This window comes from Thalia democratica, chromosome 1 (genome assembly GCF_965202585.1).
Source record: "Thalia democratica chromosome 1, ktThaDemo2.hap1.1, whole genome shotgun sequence".
Classification (NCBI taxonomy): domain Eukaryota; kingdom Metazoa; phylum Chordata; class Thaliacea; order Salpida; family Salpidae; genus Thalia; species Thalia democratica.
In genome coordinates this window covers 78,122,889-78,147,593 of record NC_139165.1, presented here as the reverse complement: position 1 = coordinate 78,147,593, position 24,705 = coordinate 78,122,889, and the positions used below count along the sequence as shown (strand labels likewise).

General features: G+C 26.0%; 2 protein-coding genes across 2 annotated transcripts; both read right to left on the bottom strand.

Moving 5' to 3' along the window:
* Positions 1 to 9,022: 9,022 nt before the first annotated feature.
* On the bottom strand, positions 9,023 to 9,839 carry LOC145849173 (uncharacterized). The gene is made up of 3 exons (XM_082954272.1): positions 9,705 to 9,839; positions 9,422 to 9,596; positions 9,023 to 9,178 (listed from the first exon to the last, which is right to left on the bottom strand). The coding sequence occupies exons 1-3, from the start codon at positions 9,834 to 9,836 to the stop codon at positions 9,126 to 9,128; spliced, it is 360 nt and encodes a 119-aa protein (XP_082810398.1). The 5' UTR covers positions 9,837 to 9,839; the 3' UTR covers positions 9,023 to 9,125.
* A 119-nt stretch (positions 9,840 to 9,958) lies between these two features.
* Positions 9,959 to 18,299, bottom strand: LOC145839652 (uncharacterized). Its single transcript, XM_082947235.1, has 16 exons — positions 17,921 to 18,299; positions 17,509 to 17,583; positions 16,966 to 17,139; positions 15,914 to 15,967; positions 15,209 to 15,240; positions 14,948 to 15,020; positions 14,591 to 14,725; positions 13,348 to 13,456; positions 12,796 to 12,989; positions 12,573 to 12,608; positions 12,004 to 12,117; positions 11,495 to 11,664; positions 11,185 to 11,259; positions 10,631 to 10,699; positions 10,283 to 10,367; positions 9,959 to 9,997 (listed from the first exon to the last, which is right to left on the bottom strand). Exons 1-14 carry the CDS (start codon positions 18,297 to 18,299, stop codon positions 10,637 to 10,639), a joined length of 1,683 nt encoding a protein of 560 aa, XP_082803361.1. The 3' UTR covers positions 9,959 to 9,997; positions 10,283 to 10,367; positions 10,631 to 10,636.
* Positions 18,300 to 24,705: the final 6,406 nt, after the last annotated feature.

The window sequence follows — 24,705 nt, the reverse complement described above, 5'->3', positions numbered from 1 at the left end:
ATAAACAAAGTAAAAATCAATTTAACAAAAAAATAAAGGTGGAAATAAAAAAAAAAAAATTTTCAATAGCCAATGTTTTTTTCTAAACAACAGTTTAAGTTTTAATTATGATGTTACTTACTAAATAGAAAGTATAAAATTTATACAAAGTAAGTTAGTTATTATAATATTTGTATAAGATGAAAAAATTAAATCATGTCTCATTTTAAACTTTCATTGTGATGAAAACCTTTTATAAAATTTGAAAGGAATAGCCACTAGAAATGTTTAAACAACCTAGTAATGAAAAATTAATTTAATTTATATAACAAATTACGAAAAGTTATAATATAATAAAAGCCACCAAATTCATTTATAAAGTATTTTATATAAAATTACTTTGGAAAGTACTTGTTTAAAAAAAAAAGTATGCTACCCCACTTGAAAAATCCTAGATACGCCCCTGATTTGAAATTTAGTTACTTGTTTTTAAAAAAGTTGTTTTTGAATTGTTTACATTTTAAAATTACTTAAAATTTTCTTACTTAAATGATCCATAGGATATTCCAGTTTGTTAAAGACTATAAATAACTTAAATACAAATAGTTACCCCTTATACTTTTATAAGATTGAAACATTAAACCATGAAATATGTTCAACTCATTAAACAACTTGATAGTCATAAAATAAAAAAAAACAAAAATTGGTTGTAATATTTAATTAATCTCAATATATTTATTTAATTAGTAAATTTTTTTTTGAATTCTACTTTGAATTTTAAATACTAATTTACCTAACTTTTCTGTAATTTAATCATTGTAGTTTGATTTCTCGAAAATTTTAATACTATTCTTTTATATAAAATAATTTTTTAATGTGAACAGAGTTAACTTAACATATTGTAACATTAGCTAGTAATTTATTGTCGAAAATTAAGCTTTTGAACAATGCTTTTAAAATTTTCAAGGTAAATGAAAGTAAACTTTTATATAAAGAATCAATATTTCTTCTTTTAAAACTTATAAACACAAAAGTCTCAAGTATATACAGACTTATTCTGCGATTAATCATGTAACGTTTTGGTGTCAGTGATAGATTAAAACATACTTTTTGTTTTTTTCGTTTTTTATTGATAAATTGAGCTGTTTTAAACTGTTACAGTAATTTATTGTTAAGAAGTAACACAATTCAACAAAATTTTTTTAGGGCACTAATTAATATTAACATGAATGTAAACGCAGTTCGTAAGTTGTTAGAACTTTTAAAAGATGTAAGAAGCTCAAAATTTTCATTGGACAACCATGTTATATCATTGAATGAAGCACAAAACTTCACACCTCTTCTTGGAGAAGATTATGGATTTGTTGTTAGTTATTTTTTAATTTCTAACTGCTCTACGGTGCACCATTAAAAAAAATAATTTAGCTTGCCTGATAATTGTGATTTACTTATAAATACCTTTTTTCGAAACATTTATATTTAAAACTATAATGATTTAAATCAAATTAAGGTGAAAAAAGTCAAAAAGCTTTATACACTTTTGGATCAATATCAAAGCAAATACTTCGGAATTCCAAATTCTAACTTAACTAGAGGAGATCGAGACTTGTTTGAAGAAGAATGGGATTCAAAATTCGATAATGTCCAGAAGTGTTTTAGTGATCTACTTTGTAAGTTTTACAAATCAAACTTTCTTTACACAAAAAGTTTATACTTTTTGTACTAAAAACTTTATTCGTGTTATACAATGAAGTTTTTTAACTACTTGTAGTACTAAAGTAATATAGAAATTTGTGTTTTTAATACTAGTCATTAAAACAAATACATATATACAAACTGAATAACGTTAAAGATAATTAACATTTTAACTAAAACTTAATAGTACGAAAAAACCTTTTAAAGGTACAGCATTTAGCTTTAAAAAATAAAAAGCTTACATTTTGAAGAAGTAAGTAAGTTGAAAAAATAATAAAATTAGTAAGTATTCGGTTAATATTGTTCAAGCAGAATCAAGTTATAATTTTTCAAACTCTTATTTGTTGTTGTAACTCTCTGTTTTTCACTAGCTTTACTTAAAACATTGTAGTGAATTTCGAATACAAAGGAACAATAGAAGAAGAAGATGCCACTTTCATTTTAAAACAGTCAATCGATGACATCTCAAACGTTTATACGGCACTAAAAAGTTTTAGACGGAAATTTATTGATCCAATAAAACCGTAAGTTAATGTTTCAGACTAATATAAATATGTTTTTCACAATTAAGTTATACAAGTAATTAATGATATTAATTAATAAAAGTTAATAATAGTACTTCTTGACCTAATAAAAAACTAATTTTGTGTTATTTTTATATGTAAAAACTTTTATTTTTATATTTATTTTTTATTTATTTATTAAATGAAAGTTTTGTATCTATAATAACTATTTATTCTTAAATTCAGTCTTTCGCTTTCAAAACTACTTCGGTTAATTGTGTAAATATGCTATTATGCACAATTAATAGATTTTATGAGCTTCTTTATGCACAAATCAATTTGTTATTTATTTTTATCAGTATAATTGAAAATAATTTGTAGTGAAACAACTCAAGATAGTGATTCTGATGATGAAGCGTTTTTCTGTTGTAAGGAAAATAAGGTAAGCATCTAAGAACCTGTGTACAAATAAATAAACTAGTGATAATGTGATTTCTAATATCATTTAATGCATAATTTTTGTGAACCGAAAACTTTTGAGTTGGCGATTTTCTTAAACTTCACCGTATTTTAACTGAATAGAAGAAAATAAGTAAATTAGTTGATAATTTAAAAGAAGAACATCTTTAAATTAAAAGTTAGTTTAAACTAACAGATTACAAGAGTTTTGTTCATTTAAAAAAGCAAACAGTACTAAGAAAAATTCTAAAAACTTTTTTGTCTATTTGAAAACTTTATATTTTTTAGTATAATAATTATGAACGAGCATTTAAAACTTTAATTTACAAATAATTTACCAGTTTGAATTCGAAGAAGAGGAAGTTGCAGCCGGAGAAACAGTGTCAGATAAAATTGCAAGTCTAGAAAAAAAATTTGCTGATATTGCAAGAACACAAGCAGTCATAAGTGATCATGTGGGTTTATTAGTTTGTTAAGTATTTCCTAATATTGATTATAAGAAAAAGTTAAGTAGAAGTTACTATAGTCGATAAACTTTTATAAGAAAACTTCAAACTTAACTTTTACTAAAGTGACGGTTTTTAAAAGTTACAAATGTTAGTACCTTATTTTAAAAGAAAAATTTAAGTTACATTACTGAGTTAAGTAACTGTAAATAACAAAACTTTATTCATGACAATTCTTTAATTTACATTTCTTGTTTAACAATTTCATAGGTCTATCGACAAAGTTCAGACACTATGATGGAAACTACTTACGACCGAAAGATTAGAAATGAAAAATTAAGAGAAGTTTGTACATAATTCAATAGTAACAGTTATACTTTCAGTTACGTTGAGCATTAGTTGTCTTACAATGACATTTAGTTTATTTTTTAAATTTTGTTTTAAAGTTACCAAAAGGTTGTTTTTCTTTAGAGACTTTTCTATTGAATTTTTAAGTATTTTTTCCTAATAATTTACTTAAACTAGTTTGTTTTTTTATAATTACAAAAACTACAATTCAAAATTAATAAAAAAGTCATAAAAACAAATATTAAAATAAATCGCCTGCATTGCTTAAAATTAACAAAAATTTTTTTTTGTTTAATTTACTAACGTCATGTAATATTTTATAGAAATATATGACATAGTATTTAAAATCAACAAATTCTGCAGGGAATGAGGAAAGATTCGAATAACTTAGTATTTAAAACTATTACTTTGCTGATGACTAGCGGTTTTCTTCTGTTTATTAATTGGCTATTTTGAGTGAAAGTAAATGAAACGAGTGATATATAAAATTGATAGCAAACGTTCTGAAGTCTATCGATTAGGAAATACACTTCTTCAAATTATTTTAATTTAGTTTTAAAATTAGTAAAACTTGTCACACTTTAAAGTACAAAAAAGTGTTTATTTTTTATAGTTGTTAAGTGTAGTTTGTAAAGCATTCATTGCTATTTTGTCGTTATATGCTTAATAAAACTTCCACAAACAAATCGTTCAGGTCACTTTTATATAAATAAATTGTTTAGAATATAACTTTGAACAATCTTTGCATTTGTTTTAATATAAATAAAAAATTTAAAGTTTTAATTTTTCCAATTACATTTCAACTTTGAATTATTCAAAGAAATTACAAGTTATTATCATTAGCTTCAAAACTTTTTTAAACATACTTAGTACAAATAAAGGTCTTTTAAATACAGCTTAAAACATGTTTTGTTTCTGATTATAGCTTATTAACAAATAAAGTAGACTTCTTCATTCAATTTTAAACTTATCATGTCTTAAGCAGCATAACACTGACTTACGTACTCTATGTTATATAGTTTATAAAATTATTTTATATAGAGTGTAAAACTTTAAAAATATAGTCAACATTTTAAGTTAGATAAAGAACTCTTGTGTTTTAATAACTTCTTTCTTTTAAAATGTTCTTTAACAAACTTATTATTAAGATAAAATAACCTGGTTTGCCATTGAAAGTTATAGTTTCAAATAAAACACAGCAACTTTATTTTCTATTATAAAAAATGTACTTTTTCTTCGTAGCAGTTCAACTTTCTAAGCCTCTTTAAATATGAATTTTGATTTTAAAGCTGGTTTATTACTATTATAAATTTATTTAATTTATCATAGAATCTATTTACCAACAGGAAACTAAAAAATACGAAAATGTATAGGGAAAAATTATATACTTCAAACATGATTTTTTGTTGACAGAGCTGCAAGTTTTACAAAGTTCCAGTTGAATACTTAACTTAAACCTAAAACATAAAGTAAATACAATCGACCACTTATACAAACCAAACAACCAGTTTAATTTTGATGATCATAGTTACTATATACATTATTTAGTAAAATAATTGCATTTAAAAATTTGACAATTTTACGGGCACTGTTCGTGTCCTACACTTCATACTTGATACATAAACTTCATACATGCATTTCGGATATTGATAAGGTGCGCATATTAATGGGTGCTAATCTGCGCAAGGACGCACTAAATTTCAAATCTTATTTAAATAAAAAAACATTTTGTCAAAAAATACGTGAATTTTGATTTAAGAATTGAACTAAAATAAATTAAAACATAAATCTTGTTATAATTATTGAAACAAGTTTGAAATCAGTTTTAATATGTTTTACATTGGTATCTAAATTCAAATAATCAACAACGAGTAATCAAAAAAAAATTATTAAGTAATTTGCTACTAGTAATGTAACTAAGCGGAGAAGTTCTTGTTTACAATGGCTTTTATACACCGGTTATTTCTAGTAAATATAAACGAAAAATACTTAACCATATATTACAAATCTACGAAACTGATAAATTTAAATAGATAGAAAAACATTAGAGCTGACTTTTGCTTACTAAATAAGCCTTTCAGACGTTTATAAAAAAAATTCTCAAGAAACTTAATAATTTAAACAGACTAATACTTAGTCACTTATTAGAAAAGAAATAGTGAGAAGCACATAAAGCTATTTTGTGTTATAGAACTTTGTTTTTTTTTTGTATAGTATTATATCAAAACAATATTAGAATAGTTTATCAGAAAAATCTTGATTAAATTCAGTTAGTTCCGATAAACGTTTAAAACTTATACATCTTTTAAAATTATCAGATCAACCTCAAAAAAAAAACTATTTTATCTAATGATTTTGATTAGTTTGGGAAAATAGTTATCAAAAGGTTATAGAAGGTTTATTAAATCTGAATAGAATAAAAAGACTAAAAAAAAAACAATAAAAGTTTAATTATTAATGAACAACAGTATAATCATAATGTGTAAGTTAACATACTTTCAGAACAAAAATTTAAGAAGGATTCTATAAATAAGTCTGTTTTATAAATTGAAACATTAGCACTGTAAACTAAAGGTTGTTTTCATGTATACTTTTTTAAACAGATGCTACAGTGGAATTAAGTTTTATTTAGAATTATTTACACCTCTTAATGTACAATTATGCTTTATATTGTTTTTAAGTTATATACACCCCAAAAAATATTTATAACAAGTTTTATTAAAACAGATTTTATACAATAAAATACCAAATAAAAAAAAACTAAATAATTTAACGCTTAACAAATAACTTGTAGATTTTTGTAGGCACTTGGTTTTTCTATCAATTGATTTATATTAGAAACAATACTAGTATTTCTTTTTAAAATTTATTATTTAGAAACAATAAAAACGCAATGAAAGTTTTGCAACTTAAAAAAAATAAGGAGCTTTTATGTTTAATATAGTAATGTTCAATTTTTTTTTTAATAGTAGAACTTATTTACTGCTACATTTTCTAAAATAAGTTTCACATATTCGCGCAATCTTTACTTTTATTCGTGTTTGGTTTAGCTAGTTCTGCCTTTAACACCTCATCATTTTTTTTTTCACATTTTCCTGCGTCATTGCTGAACATTCAATGTACTTGTGTGCTCCAATTGATTTTATCACTTCTGCAGTTTTAATTGGTGTTTCTTTTCTCATTTCGAGTTCAGCTAGTTTATGCTGTAAGGTTATAATTATACAGTACAGTTAAAAATCACCATTGATTAGTGTTTTGTTATTAACTATCATCTTGTTGTGCTTGTTTTTATGATTATTTAAACCTTATTTCTTAAACTTTACTTATTTAAAGCTTGAGCTTTTCAGTCTAGTTTCATGATTTGTATAAGTCTTGTCAGTTTTGTATGCTTTTAATGAGCGTCTGTTTAATTAAATAGTTTTAATTTAAAAAACAAACTATAAGTTTCGTGCTTGTTTGGCATTTTTATATTTGAAAATAATAAAGACATACTATTTTATCTGTGTAAAAATTTTAGGGTATCTAAAACTGTAAGGTACGCAGTTAAAGTAAGGTACGCCTCTGGGCTTTATGTATTTCAGTACGATCACAAGTTTAGTCTTAGCTGACAAATTAATTTATTTATTGTTAATGATTTTATAGTTCACTCTTCAATCTTTTCGTATTCTACATAAACCTAGTTTTTTTTTTGAGACTATTTCAGATTGAATATGAAGTATTTCTTAAATAAAAACTTTGATGTATGTCGATTTTCATCAATCATATTTAATGGAATGATTTCGAGATTTCTAGGTTTAGTTTTTGACAAAGTGTTGAAATTTTTTACAACAAATCAGACTTGAACCTATTTAATTACATTTAAAACCTTAATTGTGTAAGAACGATCTAATAAATTTTTTAAATTTAGTTTTATCAAATATAACTAACGATAAAAGAAACAAATAAAAACGAAAATTCTGAGTAGTACACTTAGTATAGTTGTTTAACTTTGAAACTTAAATTTAAGTTGTTATTTATTATAAGCAAAAAAATCTGTAATTTAAACTAAAAAAAAAAATATTTTGTATAATTTTACATTGATCAGTTTTAGAGTTTCATTTCTTTAAAATAGTTGCGTTCTTGACTTTATCTAAAGAAAAAATAAAATCTTTTATTTAAAACAGTTCTAGTACAAGTTTAATTAAACTTTAGTTTAACCTTTAACTTACTTTAAATCTAATTATCTAGTTTTAGTCAAACACAAGCTTTCATAAAAAGAATGATTTTTATCTATTTGACGATAAAGTTTTTATATAGTTGAAATGTCAAACGTAGTTAAAATGTCACTAGTATTTACAGTTTACTATCTTTGCTTTTAAGAGCTTGTCTTCTTCTCCGATAACACCTATAATATGTTTGTAAATATTTGGTTTTAAATAAGTTATAAAAGCAATATAATATTAAAAATTAGAATTTTTTTGCTTACCTTACGCGAGTGCGTACCCCCTAAAAAAGCGTACCTTACAGATTTCTTTACTTTTTTAAAAGCACACTGTAAAAATTTGGATCTGGTAGTAAATGTATATTAAATATCATACAAAAAATGAAAATAACTCCTGCAAATAATGTTGAATAATGCGTGCCCCGAATCGTGCGTATTCCCTAGAATTGTTTTGAAATACAAAAAAAAATAATTGACTTAAAAACTTTTGATATAAAAGACCTTTTTTTTTGCTCTTTATCTGCAACTCAAGAATATCTAGTGCAAGTTTCAAATTATGAACTCATGGCACCCTGTGGCTCCTTTACTGCTCATTGCCCCCCTCTTACCCCTTTGCTACTCGTGGTCCCCGAGGGGGCCACTTGGCCCAATTTGGGAGACCCTGTATTAAATTGTTAATAGAGCACTTCTATGGTGAACGATAGATCAAGCTAGAACCCATTTGAAACTTTTGTACCAAATTAAAAATCGCTGACTACCCCTAATGTACGGCAACTAATATAATTGTGTCAGCAGTTATTTTGACTTTTAATAATATTTTTTACCAAATCGCCTACTTCCGATTTTTCAGGAGATTGTGAAGACAAAATGTACATGGTTAACAACTAATAACAACAATCATATTTTCACGCAAAATTTCATTTATTCTACACGATTTCTAATTACAAACATGCGACTATTAAAAAACTAAAAATTTTCAAATTGCTTGAATTCATATTTAAAAAAACATCTTCAGTCAATATAAAAGTTTTGCTCTGATTCATAGGTAAAAGAGATTTAAAATTAGTCTTTTGAGCCATAAATGTAATAAAAACTTCAATAAAGATATTTAAAAAAATTTATAGCACCTCTAGTCTAAGACACAAACTTAAATATAAAGCATTAAACTAATATAAGAAAAGTTTGAAATATTGGCTGCTTTTTAACTTTGTATCAAAATTAACAAAACATTTTAAATATAATCGAAATAGAATATCTATATTTCATAACAAAACACTTTTTCAATGATTTTTCAAAGTATAAAAGGTGTGTTGTAAAGTATAATAACTTAAATTCTATAAACAAATAAAATTTTACTTTACTCTATATCACATGTAAATTCTACATCCATCAAAAAACTTATAAAAATTGAACTAAAAAAAAATGCTATGTGACAACTTAAATGCGGAATGTGCAACAAGAGGTTTGTAATATTTTTATTGTTTCTAATTGAAATTAATAATATTCTTCTACAAATTCATCTTGGGCGACTCCGTAATTTCCGAGACCTGAAAATGTTAATTGGATTATACAAAATAATGTTTTGTCCAAACTCTTATGATAATTTAAACTGCAAGTACGTACTTACATATTATGTTCAACAATGCAGAACAGTAAGCTTTAAACTGAATAATAATATTTCATTGAAGTAGAATAAATAAACAAATGAGTAAAACATCTTTGAAAACCATCAGTAAAAGATAGTTTATATCTTTTAGATGTGTATCTTTTTAGAGTTATTAAAAACAAACCAAGATCATCGTCTTCATCAAAACCATCATCCGGAACCTCGTCCATATTTTCCTCAATCAGGGGATTTTCCCGAACAAAAGATTCATCATTCATCTGAACACCTTCGCTTTCTTCATTCTTATCTTCTTTCATTGACTTTTTTTTGCAGGTCACAGGAGGAGATGTTCTGGGCTTCTGTTGAATTAATAACATACTTTACATTTATTTTTATTTGGCCTACAAGTCTGTTGTTTTCACTTTCTCTCATAATTACAAAAATTTAGTTTGAACAATTTCACAAACCTTTGGTGAGTCGATGATTGGCGCATGACTTCTCTTTCTGTTGTAAACAATTTGTTTTTGTGAGATAGTTTGGCCGCTTGCGCCGCTCGAGAGCTGTAAACCAGATCCTTCAACTTCGATCACGGGCTTCATGGGTTGCTGTTTGATTTTACTTGTATAATTGTTATTTTATACCAACTTAACCGTCTTCAAGGTAACAGTTTTATTTTGTTAAATATATACAATAAATTAACAGATTATAAAAATAAACTAACCTCAGCTTCACCTGTATTAAAACCGAGATCCTGGTTTATCTGAAATTAATATTCAAAAATATTTTTATAATTTGTCAGGCAGTTTTTGTGTTTTAAATTACTTTGAAACAACTTTTTCTCCGTAGTTTTATAAAGTATGATAAATTAAATGTTTCAGTTTGCTTTTTCATTTGCATACAACTTAAAAACTGTTTATTTGTTTTATTTTTAAGAAAAATTAAAATTTAGTACTAACAACTTTTAGAAGGCCACATAAAAAAGTGAACTTAAAGTTTAAAAAAAAATTATCAAGCAATTTAAAATATTCTGTAATATATTACAAACCCTTTTCAGTACGTCATAGTCAACATTTTTACTTTTTGCGGTTTTTCGGTACATGTTTAAACTTTCTGCTGCGCTATTACTCTTTCTGTTAAATATTATTATTATTACACTTTATATATATCAATGGTAGCACTTGGCTTCCAATCACTTTAAAATTGGAGGAATGAGTTTAATTGTAAAGAATTCTATTCGTTATAATACGCATATGATAGTTATGTTTAGTTTTACGGCTAAAGAATTTAATGAAATAGATATAATAAAAAAGAATTATATATGGGTGCACTTCTTTATAAATAAATAGAAATATTAATTTAACACAAATTAATATTAATATTCATATGTACATACGAGTAATCAACAGGCTTCCTTCTTTTTCTCTTTACTTTTCTTTGTTGTTCCAATTCTTTCTTTTCCAATCTTTTTAAAAACTAAACATTCAAGTACAAATACGAAATTGTTAATATCCGTGATTATATATACAATATACTACTAATCTATCATCTTTTTCACCAAGTTTAATTAAAACTTAGTTAAAAAACTACTTTTTCTTTGAATTAATTAAAAAACTTTATCGCCATTGATACTTCAGTTAAATAGTAAAAAAACTTCTTTTATATCTTATAATTGTTATATGTTCCTCAATTTTAATAAATTCATGTATAACTTGAACCAAATTGTGCAAAACAGAGGAAAATTACAATTTTAGTTATAATTGTGTTTAAATTAAATTTTAATGATGTCGTGATGCTAAATAATTTTAAATAAATTAAATTTTAATGATGTCGTGATGCTTAATAATATTAAATAAATTAAATTTTAGTGATGTCGTGATGCTAAATGTTATTAAATAAATTAAATTTTAATAATGTCGTGATGTTAAATTAATTAAATTTTAATAATACCTCTTTGTAATCAGGATTTTTCTCATTCCACTTTTCAGTTCTTTGCCGAACTTCTTCGTCGGTGGGAACTATCATCTAAAAAAAAAATTATTAAATTATATAGATAATAAATAATACATAAACTAGAACGTATAAGTTTTTTCTTTGATTATAATTGTTTTGAATAAACTTATACACAAATTTAACTATTTGACTATTTTAATTTTTAATTCTTCTCAAACAGACTTTAATTTTTAATTCAACATAACAATAAATTTCAGTTTTTTACCGGAAAACTAAATATTTAATAAAAAATATTGCCAACAAAAACCTGGTTTATTTCATCTTCATCGATACCGGTGAGATCCAGTTCACCGTTCCCTTTTTGTTTCTGCTCGTCAAGTTTCTTCTTGGGGGATTTACCCAGCCCGATCATGTCATCAGGTAGGAGGCAGCTGATGATGTTGTTCCTCGATTCTTCAACATCGTCTTCTGCAGCATCTAAATAATTTTGAGTATAAAATATTTACTATAGTTTATTATCATATGAGATGTTTTTGAAATTATTTTATTCAAGGTTATATAATTACGTTTCTCAAACAAAAATATAAAAGTCAAAGGATCATTTCTTGTACAGAGCCCAAGTAAAATTTTCTGTTTAGTTTATTAAAATTACAACTTTAATTTCAATACTAATGTTTTTTATGTTTACACTTATATATGGAGGATTATCAATAGAGTTGTACAATTTAAAACTTTCTAAACATTGAACTTTTTATTTTTATCAAAAAATCATTACCCACATAACCTAAAAATCATCTTTTCAAAAAAATTTCAAACCTGGAGATTTGATTTGAGGGTTTGAAAAAGAAGCTGCCAATCTTCTTGCTTTGTTAAAAAATTTATCAGCCAGAGCATGAGGATTATCGATATTCGTAAATTTTCTAATAAAATCTGAAAAATTGCATTAATCATTTTTGCATATTTTGTATTGAAAAAACTACTTAATTTAAACTGCACCGAGATATATTTACACACTTTTTTATTGAGATAAATGAATTTAATCAAGTTAAAAATTACTTTAAAGCTAAATAGATAACTTTTAAGCGTAACACCTTAAGTCTTGATAACTTAAAATTTTTATTTTTAAAATAATTTCATGTATTTATATTACTAAAAATAGCTGGATTTTTGTAAATATCAATTAGAGAAAACAAACTAATTTATAAGTACTGGTAATTTTAAGTACACTTGACTAACAAACCACAATAAAAAACAAACAACGATTTAAAACGTTAAGTTTTTTTAATAACTCAAGTTTGTACCATTTTAAACTTTAATAAATTCAAAAATCACTTACTTTATATAAAACTTACTAGTTTAAAAAATCAATAATTTAAAATATTTACCCTCGGTTCTTTTTTCCTCATTCTTTTTTGCTCGATCTTAAAAATAAAATTATAGTTTACATATGAAAGTTTTATTTTGACACAAAACTTAACTACACGTTGGACTGTTTTAATTTTACTGGATTTTTGAAAATTATAAAAAATAAAACATTTATTTTGATTGATAATAAACAAGATTTATAATAAAAAATAAAAACAGTTAACAAACAAAAACTTATCAAACTTGTATTTTTGGCATGCAGCTGATGAACATCGTGTTGAATTTTTGTAGAATATTCTTCAATTTGCTTCAGATCCTCATCTTTCAACGTGTCCTTATCAGCGAAGGAAGGAGGGTCGTGAGCTGCTTCCAAGTTGGTCGACATGAATTCTTCTATGGAGAGTTGCGATGAGTCAGTTCTACTAAACTCTCTCATCCTATATTGAATTTATTTGTTGTTTGATTATACTTGTTTCTGATTACTAAAGATGTTCGGCAACTATTAAAAATATATTTGATATCTAATTATTACTTTGGAGCTAAACTGTCAGTTTGAATAAATTATAAGTTTAACAACTTAAACTACTGTATAAAATGAACAATTGAATTGTTTATATAACTAATCCTTATCTTTTTTTGCTAACTAATTTACAGTTGGTGACAAACTGAACGTAAATATTTTCAGGAAACACCAATATAATAATTTTAACATTAACATGTTACCTACAGTTAACGACACCAATACTATAAAATGCTTTAGTGGAATTCAAAATAAAACAAACAATAATAAAATACCTTTTTCTAATAGTAGCACTGCCGATTTTAACAACGCCAACTATATCACTTGGTTTTATGTGGAACGCGTGGGTTCTGCCGGCTAAAATTAATGCTGCTCCGCAAATGCCTGTGAAAAATTAACTTTTCTTATTTTATGTAATTTGTTTGTGAGCATTCTAAATACCTACAGGATTGCCACTGGTTTTACAGATTTTACAGAAAGTTCAAGTTTTTTGCTCTGTTTTTAGTTCAAAGCTAAGTTTAAGGTAAAAACTGTGTTAGTAGAATAACAACATTAAAAAGATACTATAAACAGGGTTTTCAAAGTTGACCCCTTAGAGGAAGCAGCAAAGGGGTCACAGGGGGCCAAGAATACATAGTTTGAAACTTACACTGGATGGATTTGATAAGGAAAAGAAAAAAATGTCTTAAGCATTTTTAATAGTAGTTTTGAAACTTATGCTAGATATTATGTATCAACTTTCGTAAATTTACGGCGCCATATGCTGTAAAAGGGGGAACCACAAGGTCACAATTTGAAACTTAAACTAGATATTCTGAAGTTGATGATGATGAGCAATAAAAAGGCCGAAAGCGTTTAAAATGGTAGTTTTTTTTTAGGAAATAAGTTGGAGGCAACATAGTTATTTTAATTTCTTTAAAGGTGGCCTTTCGATAAAAAGTCTGGGAAACTCTGCTGAAAAGGTACTTATTTTGTGTTTTTTAACAAAAAAAAAATGTTTATGACAAAGTTTCTTATCTACATGATATATTTTTTGTTTTAAATCAAATTTAAACTACTTAAGATGTAAAACTTGTTTAAAATTCCAGATTTTCCAGGTTTTTTTCAAAATTTTTCAAGTTCGAGTATTTTTTAGCCTAAACTTTTTAATTCGAGATTTTTTCAGTAATTCAGGTTTAGTGGCCAACTTGTACTTATGGAAAAGGTTAAATTCTTATTTTAAATTAGTGCTTCTGTTTTACATAAATCAGTATAATACTTGTTGATAATAATCAGTTTTTAAAAGTTAAATCATAATGAATAACGTTCAACTTCGTCTAAGAAATCATTAAAAAATAACTTGGCAAAAGACTACAAAACTTTTTCAAAATCTACTGCGAAGTCTTCTCCCATATGCAATCCAGAATATATATATATATATATTTCAAACTTATATTATTTTAACTAACCACTTGGTCTTCTCCCGTATGAAATCCAGAATATATATATATATTTCAAACTTATATTATTTTAACTAACCACTTGGTCTTCTCCCGTATGAAATCCAGTCGGTTTTCATTCTTTTGACTATCCGGCATGCGGTCATTGTGACTTGATTTGCGTGTTCTCCAAAATCTAGATCGTGCGCGTACCTCTCAATAAGAAGCGATGGTTCTGTGCAAAAAAAAAGGCGGGAAATTACTCTTTCGTAATTAAATGGCGGGGAATTGCTCTCTCGTTTCTAAATAGCGCGCGAAACAGCGTAGGTGTTAATGTAGCGCAACTTTTTAACATTTTCGTTACTACTACTTAATCAATAAAAATTATAGCACAAAGGATGCGAGCCCACTAAAAATGGGTGAAAATATTAAATAAATATTAATAGATAGTACTCACCCAAAATTTTACATTTATATCCTAGTTTATTCATGGCTACTTGGTAGAATTTTCCCAACGTGAAAAGGTTCACCTGAATAAGTTAATAAAAATTTTTATACTATATTATACACTTTGCCTGCAAATTGTATAGCAACACGTGCTAGCTTGATAATAAAACAACGTTTTATATATGTCAAAATGCTTAAATTAAAAAGAAACATTTGGCAACTTGAAAGTAAACATTTTATATATATTTAATTAAAAAATAAATCAACTCACTTTGAAGTAGTCGCTGAAGTCTATGAGCATGTCTGCAGAAAATAATATTTAAAAAAAAATATTCTATTACTTGTATTTTTTACAAGTTTTTACCGTTAGTGATAAGTATTTTATTAAAATTTATAGTTTTTATGGGGCGTATTCTTTTTACGGGTGGTGTGAAATGACATTTGATTTTGATTCTTGCAATGTATTTCTCTAAGGCATAATACTTATTTCCATAAACACTTTGTAAAATTAAAAAAAATTTTTTAGAGAACGCTCAAAACTTTAATTTTGCATATATTAAACAGTAAGCTGTAAACTTCAACTGAAGTGTTTACAAACTTTCTAAATAAAGTATTTTTCAAGAAAATATTTGAGTATTCATTAAGTCCATTGTAAAACAGATTATTTAAGAGGTTTGTTATGTACATAGTAAAACTACAATGTAATACAAATATAAACCAAAACAAATATAACTACAAATATAAACAAACTCTTTTAACTTTCAGCAGCCATTAAACCATGTTTGAAAAGAATTTTTTTTTTTAATTTTCTTCGTTCACATTGAGAAGATAGCAAATTTTAACATTAAAAAATTATATATATATCAATGAAAATATAAAAAGAAGTTAATTCATGATAAAACTTCAACTTTCAGCCACCAAATAATGTTGAAAAATAATAATAGTTTTTGATGACAAATTTAAACAAGTAACTAACGCGGGGAAGAAGTGTAATATTCAATTTCTTCATCTCTAACGTCTTTACCACGCTCTTCGCAATTGACAATTTGTACAAAATTTACAAGTTTAATAGTTTAAATTCATAAAAAAGGCTGCACATTATGTAAACTTGTGCAAGAAGACTTGTTATAAAATTATGATTTAAACAAACTATTTATTTATCAAACCTAATTTTTAATCATATGACCATCTTCAGATAAAGTAAGAAAAGCGTTAAACACACATCAAAAACATTTGTTTTTATTTAATCACACATTTTGCTTCGTGCAATAGCAACTTTAAATATCTAACAAACTAAAACTGATTATAATACTTCAACTTACAACGGGACTACTTGACAAATGATGTATACATTGAAGATTGTTACTGAGACTCATGTGAAAAAATTTATCAATAAAAAATAAACCAAACGAAAAGACTTGTTATCCTTTGTAGTTATAAAAAAAGGCAAAACCATACTTAAAAAACAAGCCATACTATTTAGTTAAATATAATTTAGCTAATTGACTATAATTTTACATACTTTATATACTGGGTTGCAATTGATTTTTGAGAAAGTTTTTTAAAGTAAACGTTTTTGGGTCTATTTTTAGTTTAAAGTAAAGTTCAAGGTCAAAAACTGTGTTAAGTAGTATAACAGCATTGAAAAGATGCTGTAAAGCTACTTTAAATGAACGTATTTTAATAAAATAATTTCTAAAAATGACTTTTTTTAACATTGTAGATTTACCGTGTCAGATCAAAACTTTACTACTAAACATGTAAAAATTGTATAAAATTTCCAGATTTTTTAATGATTTATGTTCCAAATTTCAGGACTTTTTTTCAAAACTTTTAAAATTCAAGGTGTTCCAGGCTTTCTGGCAACCCTGCATCATACTTGATATAATTCAGCTGACTACAATATAACAGATCGTATATAATTACAAATTAACGAGGAGACTTGCCTCCCTTGCAGGCAATATATATATATAATGCAGCTAACTATAATATAAGATTATATTTATAATATATATATAATTGACTAACGAGGAGACTTGCCCTCCTTGCAGGCAATGTACAAACACACGGCAATCGTGATGTCCCAACTCCTCCCAGTGGTCATGTTGTAATTTGAGATGAGCCTGACCAATCTCAACGCTTTCTCCACGTACTCTTCGGAAATCTTGAGCGACTTGCAAGCGCCCCTGATCTTCGTTTCAGCTGTTTGTGAATGTTGAATGATTGCAAGAGTAAGAACAGAGCTGTCAGCTTGTAACCATTCTCTTGTTAAAAAAGCACGCCGAATATCAAAGTTTTAAACTGAGTTTTAAATCCCTGTATTTTATCTTACTTTCAGCTGTTAATAAATGCTTGAAGCTGTTGAAACTTCAATTCAGCTTTTATTAGTGGTTAACGTTGAACACTTGTAAAATCTTATATGTGTTGTTTTTTTGGAAAGACGTAAACAGTTAAAAGATTTATCAGCTATAAAACATTGTAACTTCGGCTGAGTACAATAATACCTTGTTCCAACCATCCGTAATTAATTACCTTGTTTCTAATTTAATTCAATACTTAACATTAAATTACCTTCCTTTACAATTTGCTCCTTGTAGGTGTTCCGACCTCCCATTTTCAGATTCGCATCAAAAGCCATCTTGTGACCTGTTTATTCAAATTATATTTATTTGATTGTTTAAACTAAACTTTTAAACTGCTACCAGCGTTACGTAACAGGCAGATCACTGCTTCAATACAGGAGTTTAAAATCAGCAATGAATTACTCTTTTAAAAGTTTTTTTCGATTTATATTGCAACTATTAATTAAATACAACTTCACCATCCCTCAAAAAGTTTGGCTCAACATGCAATTAAATACTCATGAACGAAACCTCCACATTAAATTAAAAACTGACCACAGTTACTAACCATCTAGCAGGCAGATTACTGTATCAATTCAAAAAAAAAACATCTAATGAAAAGTCCACATTAAACTACTGACCATCAACGACGATCTTCGCCATCAACCTGCTGCTCCCGCCCTCTCCTTCTTCGAAGGCCACGGTGTTGACCATGTGCTGAACTGCCAGCACCATCCCGCAGCTGCCGCACACCACTCGCCCGTCCTCTTGCTCCACCGACTCCCCGTCCTCGCATCCGCACTTGTTCATGTTGCCGTCTGTGGGCGTGTTGCTCTTTACAACGTTCCTGTTGCTACCAGGCGTGCTCAGTTTGCTCGGCCTTTCTAAATTATCTGATTTTCTATCACATTTTGCATTGCTCGGTTTGCTCGGCAACCTGCTAGTGCGAGTTTTAAATGGGTTTTTAGGGGCAAAATTGCTTTTTTTAACGAGACTACTGAGCCTTTTGGTTGGGTCCATTGCTGCATTGTGTGAACGGGAAAGTACAAAAAAGTAAGGTTGCTTGAAAGTAAAGTGTTTGGAAACTTTTAAGTTGTTATTAACAAGACAAGAATATAAGTTGAAAAAAATTTTACAATGTTCATTTTACTTTGTTGTTAGTTTTATGGTGCTTAATATTAAATCATGTTACTTTCGCAAAATAGTATGCATTGCAAACAAATTTTAAGTTATTCAATACAAATTATGCTAAAATAGCTAATAGTAATTAGAATAGTAATTATTTTCAATGCAAACTTTTATCTATTGCAAAAAATATTATAGTTATATTTTATTGCTTTACCAAGTAATAAGTTACATATATTTTAAAAATAAATATAGCATTTTTTATTCAAACAAGTAAATATAGTAAACTAAATATAGTAAAAATATAGTATTTGAGTTCGAAATGTTTAATAAGTATTACGATATTTTTTGAAACTTACCTGTTTTCTTCTGGTGTACCTTAAAAATGTTTTATATTATTATAAAATCTGAAACAAAATAATTAGTCTGTATAACTTGAAGAAAATACTATAATAAATCAAGACAATACAATAACTGTCTAATTTAAAAAAAAAACAAAATATATTTAAAATTAAGTATTAAGTTGTATAAACTTAAACTAACATGCAATAATGACATATCAAAACTTTATTTTAAATAAAGAACGCATCATTTCTAATAAACTGGTTTGATTATGTTTTTTTTAAATAGTTAGTGTACAACTTATTGTAAGTAATTTTGAAATTTAAGTTATTTATTCTAAACAGACAACATCCTTATTTCAATTTTATCTTTTATTTAAATTATTTAAGAGTGAGCATAATAATTTTTAAATTTATCAAACATTCAAAAATTTTATTAGTACAATATTTAAATCACACTAAAAAACAATATGTATATATATATATATATTAAACTAGGATCTTTTATTAGCAAACGATTAAACCTATATTTTGAACAGTTACATATTAAACTATTAATATAGTTACAGTTAATACTAAAACTTCTTAGTTATATAAAAGCATGTGTTGTTATGAAATCGGAAAGATGCCAGCTATATAACCTTTAGTTTCAATCCTTGTACGTACCCCCGATGGCTCATGGGCATGAGCAATTATACCCAAGTCAAGGGGTGATGAGTTCGAGTCCCAGTGTGAGCAGAATATGTTGTACAACAATGTAGCAGATGATAGAGGGGAAGGCAAGGGGAAATGATGCGAAAAAAAAATCAAAAGCTAATTTTTTTAAGTACAGTTACCTGCCGTGTAACTTAGCATGTTGAGTTGGGTTCAACAGTGCAAAATTACACAGCAGGGAACTGTACTTTAATATTAATTAAAAGCTTTAACTTATTAATATTTTCAAAACATTGTAAATCATTTTGAAAAGTTTATCATTAAATATTAAGTAATAAATCATAAATTTTTAATAACTACCTAATTTTTTTACTAAATATTCTTTAACTTACTGCTAATTTGCTTAAAATCTTACTACAGTAGCTTTATACTGAATAATTGCAATTTAAAACTAAATATACTTAACAATTTAAATACCTCACTTTCTTTCCTTTAAACTTTACATTGAAAATAAAAATTCTAAATAGTTATCCCTTGTTTTTTATGTAACATTTGCCATGATTAAAAAGTGATAATATAAAATAATAAATGATTAAAAATTAAAAGTTAAAAATATAATACACAAAAAAAGCAAAATTAAAAATGCATCACTAAGTATTTAGTTGAAATTAGTTGCTGAATAGACAATTACTTCTTTTTAGCCTGCTTGTTTTTATGATTGATGTGATCACACTGAACTCAGGGGTGATGGGTTCGAACCTTAGTATTTGAGGCACATTTGTATGACATACATTTGGTCAGTAAGTAAGGGAGATAGAAGACTTATTAAAAATATTAACTATATAGCCACTGTTTGAGACAAAAATCAGCATGATATGCAACAAGCCAACCGAAGTTTGTAAGGAAATTAAAACAAAAAACTGTAAATTAAATACTTTGTAGCTTAATACCTTAAAATACCAAAATACAGGGTAGCCACTGGTTTTAATAAATTTCTTCTAGATTTTTAAAGTACATGTTTGTGGGTTTATTTTTAGCTTAAAGTTAAGTTTAAGGTTAAAACTGTGTTAAGTAATATAATGACGTTGGAAAGATATTGTTAAGATTATACAAATGTGTTTTTTTAATTAAAAAACTTTTGATTATGACAAAAGTCATTTATCTATATGATAGATAGTTTGTGTCAAATCAAAATTTTACTAATTTACATACTATTCTAAAACATTTAAATATTGTTTACAATTCTAGTGATTTTCGTTCAAAATTCCAAGGTTTTTCTTTTTTTTTCAAAACATCTGACATTGCTTATTAGCTAAAATTGTCAAAACTGCAGGTTTTTCCAGGATTCCAGATTTAGTAGCTACCCTAAAAATAACAACAAAAAGCTTAATGAATGCACAAATTAAAAAATCTAGCCTAAGATTTAGGAAAAGTATAAAAACTACCTGAGTGTGTTGCAACCCTGTTTTAAAGAGAAATTTTGCTAAGTATATTTATTTGAAAATTAAAAGCTTCAAGCATAAAAATTATCTATCTAAATAATTTTTATGCTTGATGATTTTAATTCAAACTTTTATGTAGTCTCTGTAAATATTGCTACTATTTCTATAGTTAAAAATAATTCGAAAAAGATTAACTCTGTGATTCTCAAACAGTACACCAGTACATACAAAATTCTACCCATTTCACCTGAATGTTAACAGGTTATTTTTGACAACACTTTTTAAACTGACCTTAACAAAGTTTTCAGTAAACACTTTAATGAACATAGTTGGTTCAACATGTCACATTACTAAACAAAAACCCTAACTTATGAAGGTTCAGCCTTAAAAACTAATATAAATCAAAAAAAAAAAACTAACTCGGATTAATCAGTGCTTTCTAAGAGGTATTAGATATTATACAGCTATACTTGTGAACAAAATTGCATAAATAGACTAAGTAAAGTCTGTAAGAATATCAAACTTATAAATACACAATAAGTACATAGATTAAATGTTAAGACGATCTTATGAAATATACTTCTATCATAATACAATAGATATTTTAGTTGACCATAGGTGGGATTGATCTTGTGACATGCAGTTTACAATTAAACAACACTTACCCTTGAGCTATGGAGGTATTATTATAAGTTTAAAAAACTAGTATATATGTACACAATATTTAAAAAAATTATAAAAACTTCAATCACAAAAGATTTTTCTTTAAGTGTACACCACTGCACACTTAGGTGCACTTCTTGCTACTCATAAATGAAAATTTTGCAGTAAAGCTTAGTGCATATATTTTTATTTTTTAAAAACAACGCAAAAAAAATTTGCTTCCTAGCTTTTACCATTTTTGTGCTTTTTACAATTTTCTAAAAACAATCCATATGTAAGTTTTATGGGACCTTAAAAATTTAACCTTCAAGTTTTGCTTGAAAATTTTTGTACATTTATCAATAGCCACAAAAATATTTTCAACGCATTTAAAGGCAATTTGAAGAAAGTTTTATTGAGGCACTTCTTGATTTTATCCAAAAATATTAGTTAACAAAACATGATAAAAATTTACAGATAATCAAACAACTCCTCCATAAACTTTATTCAAATTTTCTTAAGCGTAGAATGTGTCTTTGTGACTATTGATAAATGCACAAAAATTTTTTTGGAATAACTTGAAGGTTGAACTTTTAAGGTCCCATACAATCTACAGTTTTGCTAGAAGGCTAATTTTTTTGGTTTGTTTTTTATATGATTTGTCAAGCATAAAAAAATGCACTAAGCTTATATCCAAGGTCTTGGCAACAGATGCACCCTAGTGCACATTAAAATGCACTTGTTGCAAATGAGCCTGCACAGTAGGGTAGTAAGAAACAATTTATCTACAGACTACTAACATTATATTGTAATTTGATCAAATTTTAACTTTTTCTTCTAGACAAATGCTATAAATTGTGGCAACTATCATCACTGCTACTCTTCAAGCAATAAGCCTGATAGACTGACAACTATTTTGAGCAAAAAATTTATTGATATTTACTTAATTGATGATGAAAAATTGTTGTTAATTTAAATTGAACACTTAGCAAAATTAAATTAATAAAACAAACACTTAATTATGTCTCTAGAAAAATTAAACTTTACTTTCAAAGAAAAATGTTGATTTCAAAGTAGTAAAAACCAGCTTTAGAATTTGAAAAAAAAAAGACTTGAGTTATGAAAAACTGCAAACAAGTTTTACTAATTTACTAATTTTTTTAAGTTTTAATAAAATTTATTTTATTTTCTTCCAGGTTTTAAAAAACTATTTTTTTGGTTTATTATTAGTATAAAAATTAACTTTTAGTAATTTTTTAATGAATTTATTCAAAATTCTTAAACTTCAGGCTTTTTTTGCTCTAATTGTCAAACTCTAGGTTTTTCCAGGATTTCAGGATATTTGGCCACTCTATAAAAAATATAAAGTTAACCAAAAATGATTAAAATTTAAACATTTAGAAAATATTAACTCAGTCTAGTTTTGCAAAATAAACTTCAATTTTTTTAATGGCAAAAACATTCAAACAGGAGCCAGTTGGCCAGTAATTATTCAAATATATCCAATGTTTTCTGTCTTATTTACATAAAAAAATCCAAAATCTTGCAGTTTAGTAAGACCCCAGCTTAATATTTATTTTAAAACAAACTGAACAGATTTTCCGGGACAAGAAAGTTTATCCAGTAGCTTTGAAAAAATCAGAAATACAAACTTGATAGACCGAACAACTACTAATCAGAGTTGTCAAATATTTTTGACATAATTTTTCCAGATTTTCAAAATCAACCTGATTTATCTTACAAGTGAAAGATGTAAAAACTATTGTTCTACCACAAAAATCTTACCTAAAAGTTTAGAAAGTACATTTAATTAAGGAATTTTCAAGGAAATATCAAGTACTTTTTAACATATTGTACTGTTTTTAATACAAATTTATATACAAAATAAACTAAATTTAACACATATTTCTAATATAAATGTTATATAAATAGATTAAAATAATGAAAGCTGAGAATTAATTAAAATCAAAAACTATCAAGACTTTTCAGGAAGTAAAATAAAGCTTTGTAATTAAACTAGTGTTTATTTATATCTTGTACTACTCCTGCTAACATGCAATACTGTCTTGTTCTATTTTTCAATTCAGTGCTCAGATTTATTACTTTATGCAGCTATAAGATGTATAATTTCCCAAGTTGTTGAAAATTTTTACCAAAAGAACATTAAATGATTTTTTTCTTACTGGTTTTCAATTGTTTAATTTCCTTTATTTTAGCCAGTTGCTTATTGTATTATAAATCAAAATCTAGATAGTGTTTCAGAAGACTGCTTAATTCATATTTAAACTTTAAATTCTTTTTCAAATTTAAACTTTTAACTCATTGGGCCTTTTTATAAAACTTTTTATTATGATAAATTTGAACAAGTATTGCACACCATATCCTTAAAATAGCTCAAGTTGCTTTAATTGTTTTGCTCTTAAATTCATAACTTAAAGAATATGGCTTGTGCATTCAGCCATATTAACTCAAAATATTCTCTGAGCTCAACTTTAAACAATGAATAATGCAAGTATTCATTAAACAAGGTTGCCAAAATTTTTTGAAAACATTATTCCTGGTTTTTTTTTTAGTACAAGGTTTTGGGTCTTTTTTGGTATAAATTTATGTTTAAAGTAAACAACTTTCTTCAAAAGTGTAACAACATTGAATAGATACTGTTAAGCTATTTTAAATGTTTTTTTGAAAAATGAATAAATAAATTGAAGATAACAAAAAACGTCTATATGACACATGTTTTGTGTCAAATTAAAATAGTATTACTTACATGTAAAACTTGTTGAATAATCCAGATTTAATCACTAAGTAAAAGAAAAAATAATTAAAATTTTGTATAGTTTCTTAACATTTAAAAAAACAAAATCAGTTTTTTTATTATTGCAATTTTCAAGAAAAAAGTAGGAACTCTAAAAGAAAACAACTAAACCTTAATAAAGTAATTTTATTGAATAAAATAAAAATAATTTATATACTAGGCATAAAGATTTAATCAGTTTACATTTTTTCAGAGATTAACCAAACATGGTCAAGTCTTAAACATTTGTAGAAGACAGATTTTGTTTTTATTTATATATTTTAGATAAAAATCAAAAAATATATTTCCCTTCAACTATTTTTCTTTAAAAACTTACTTTCTGCAAGTTTTGGTAATATTGAAATAAAAATTTTCTGAAAATAGAAAAATAATCCCTAGCCTTTTATATATAGTATTAGTGTTTTACT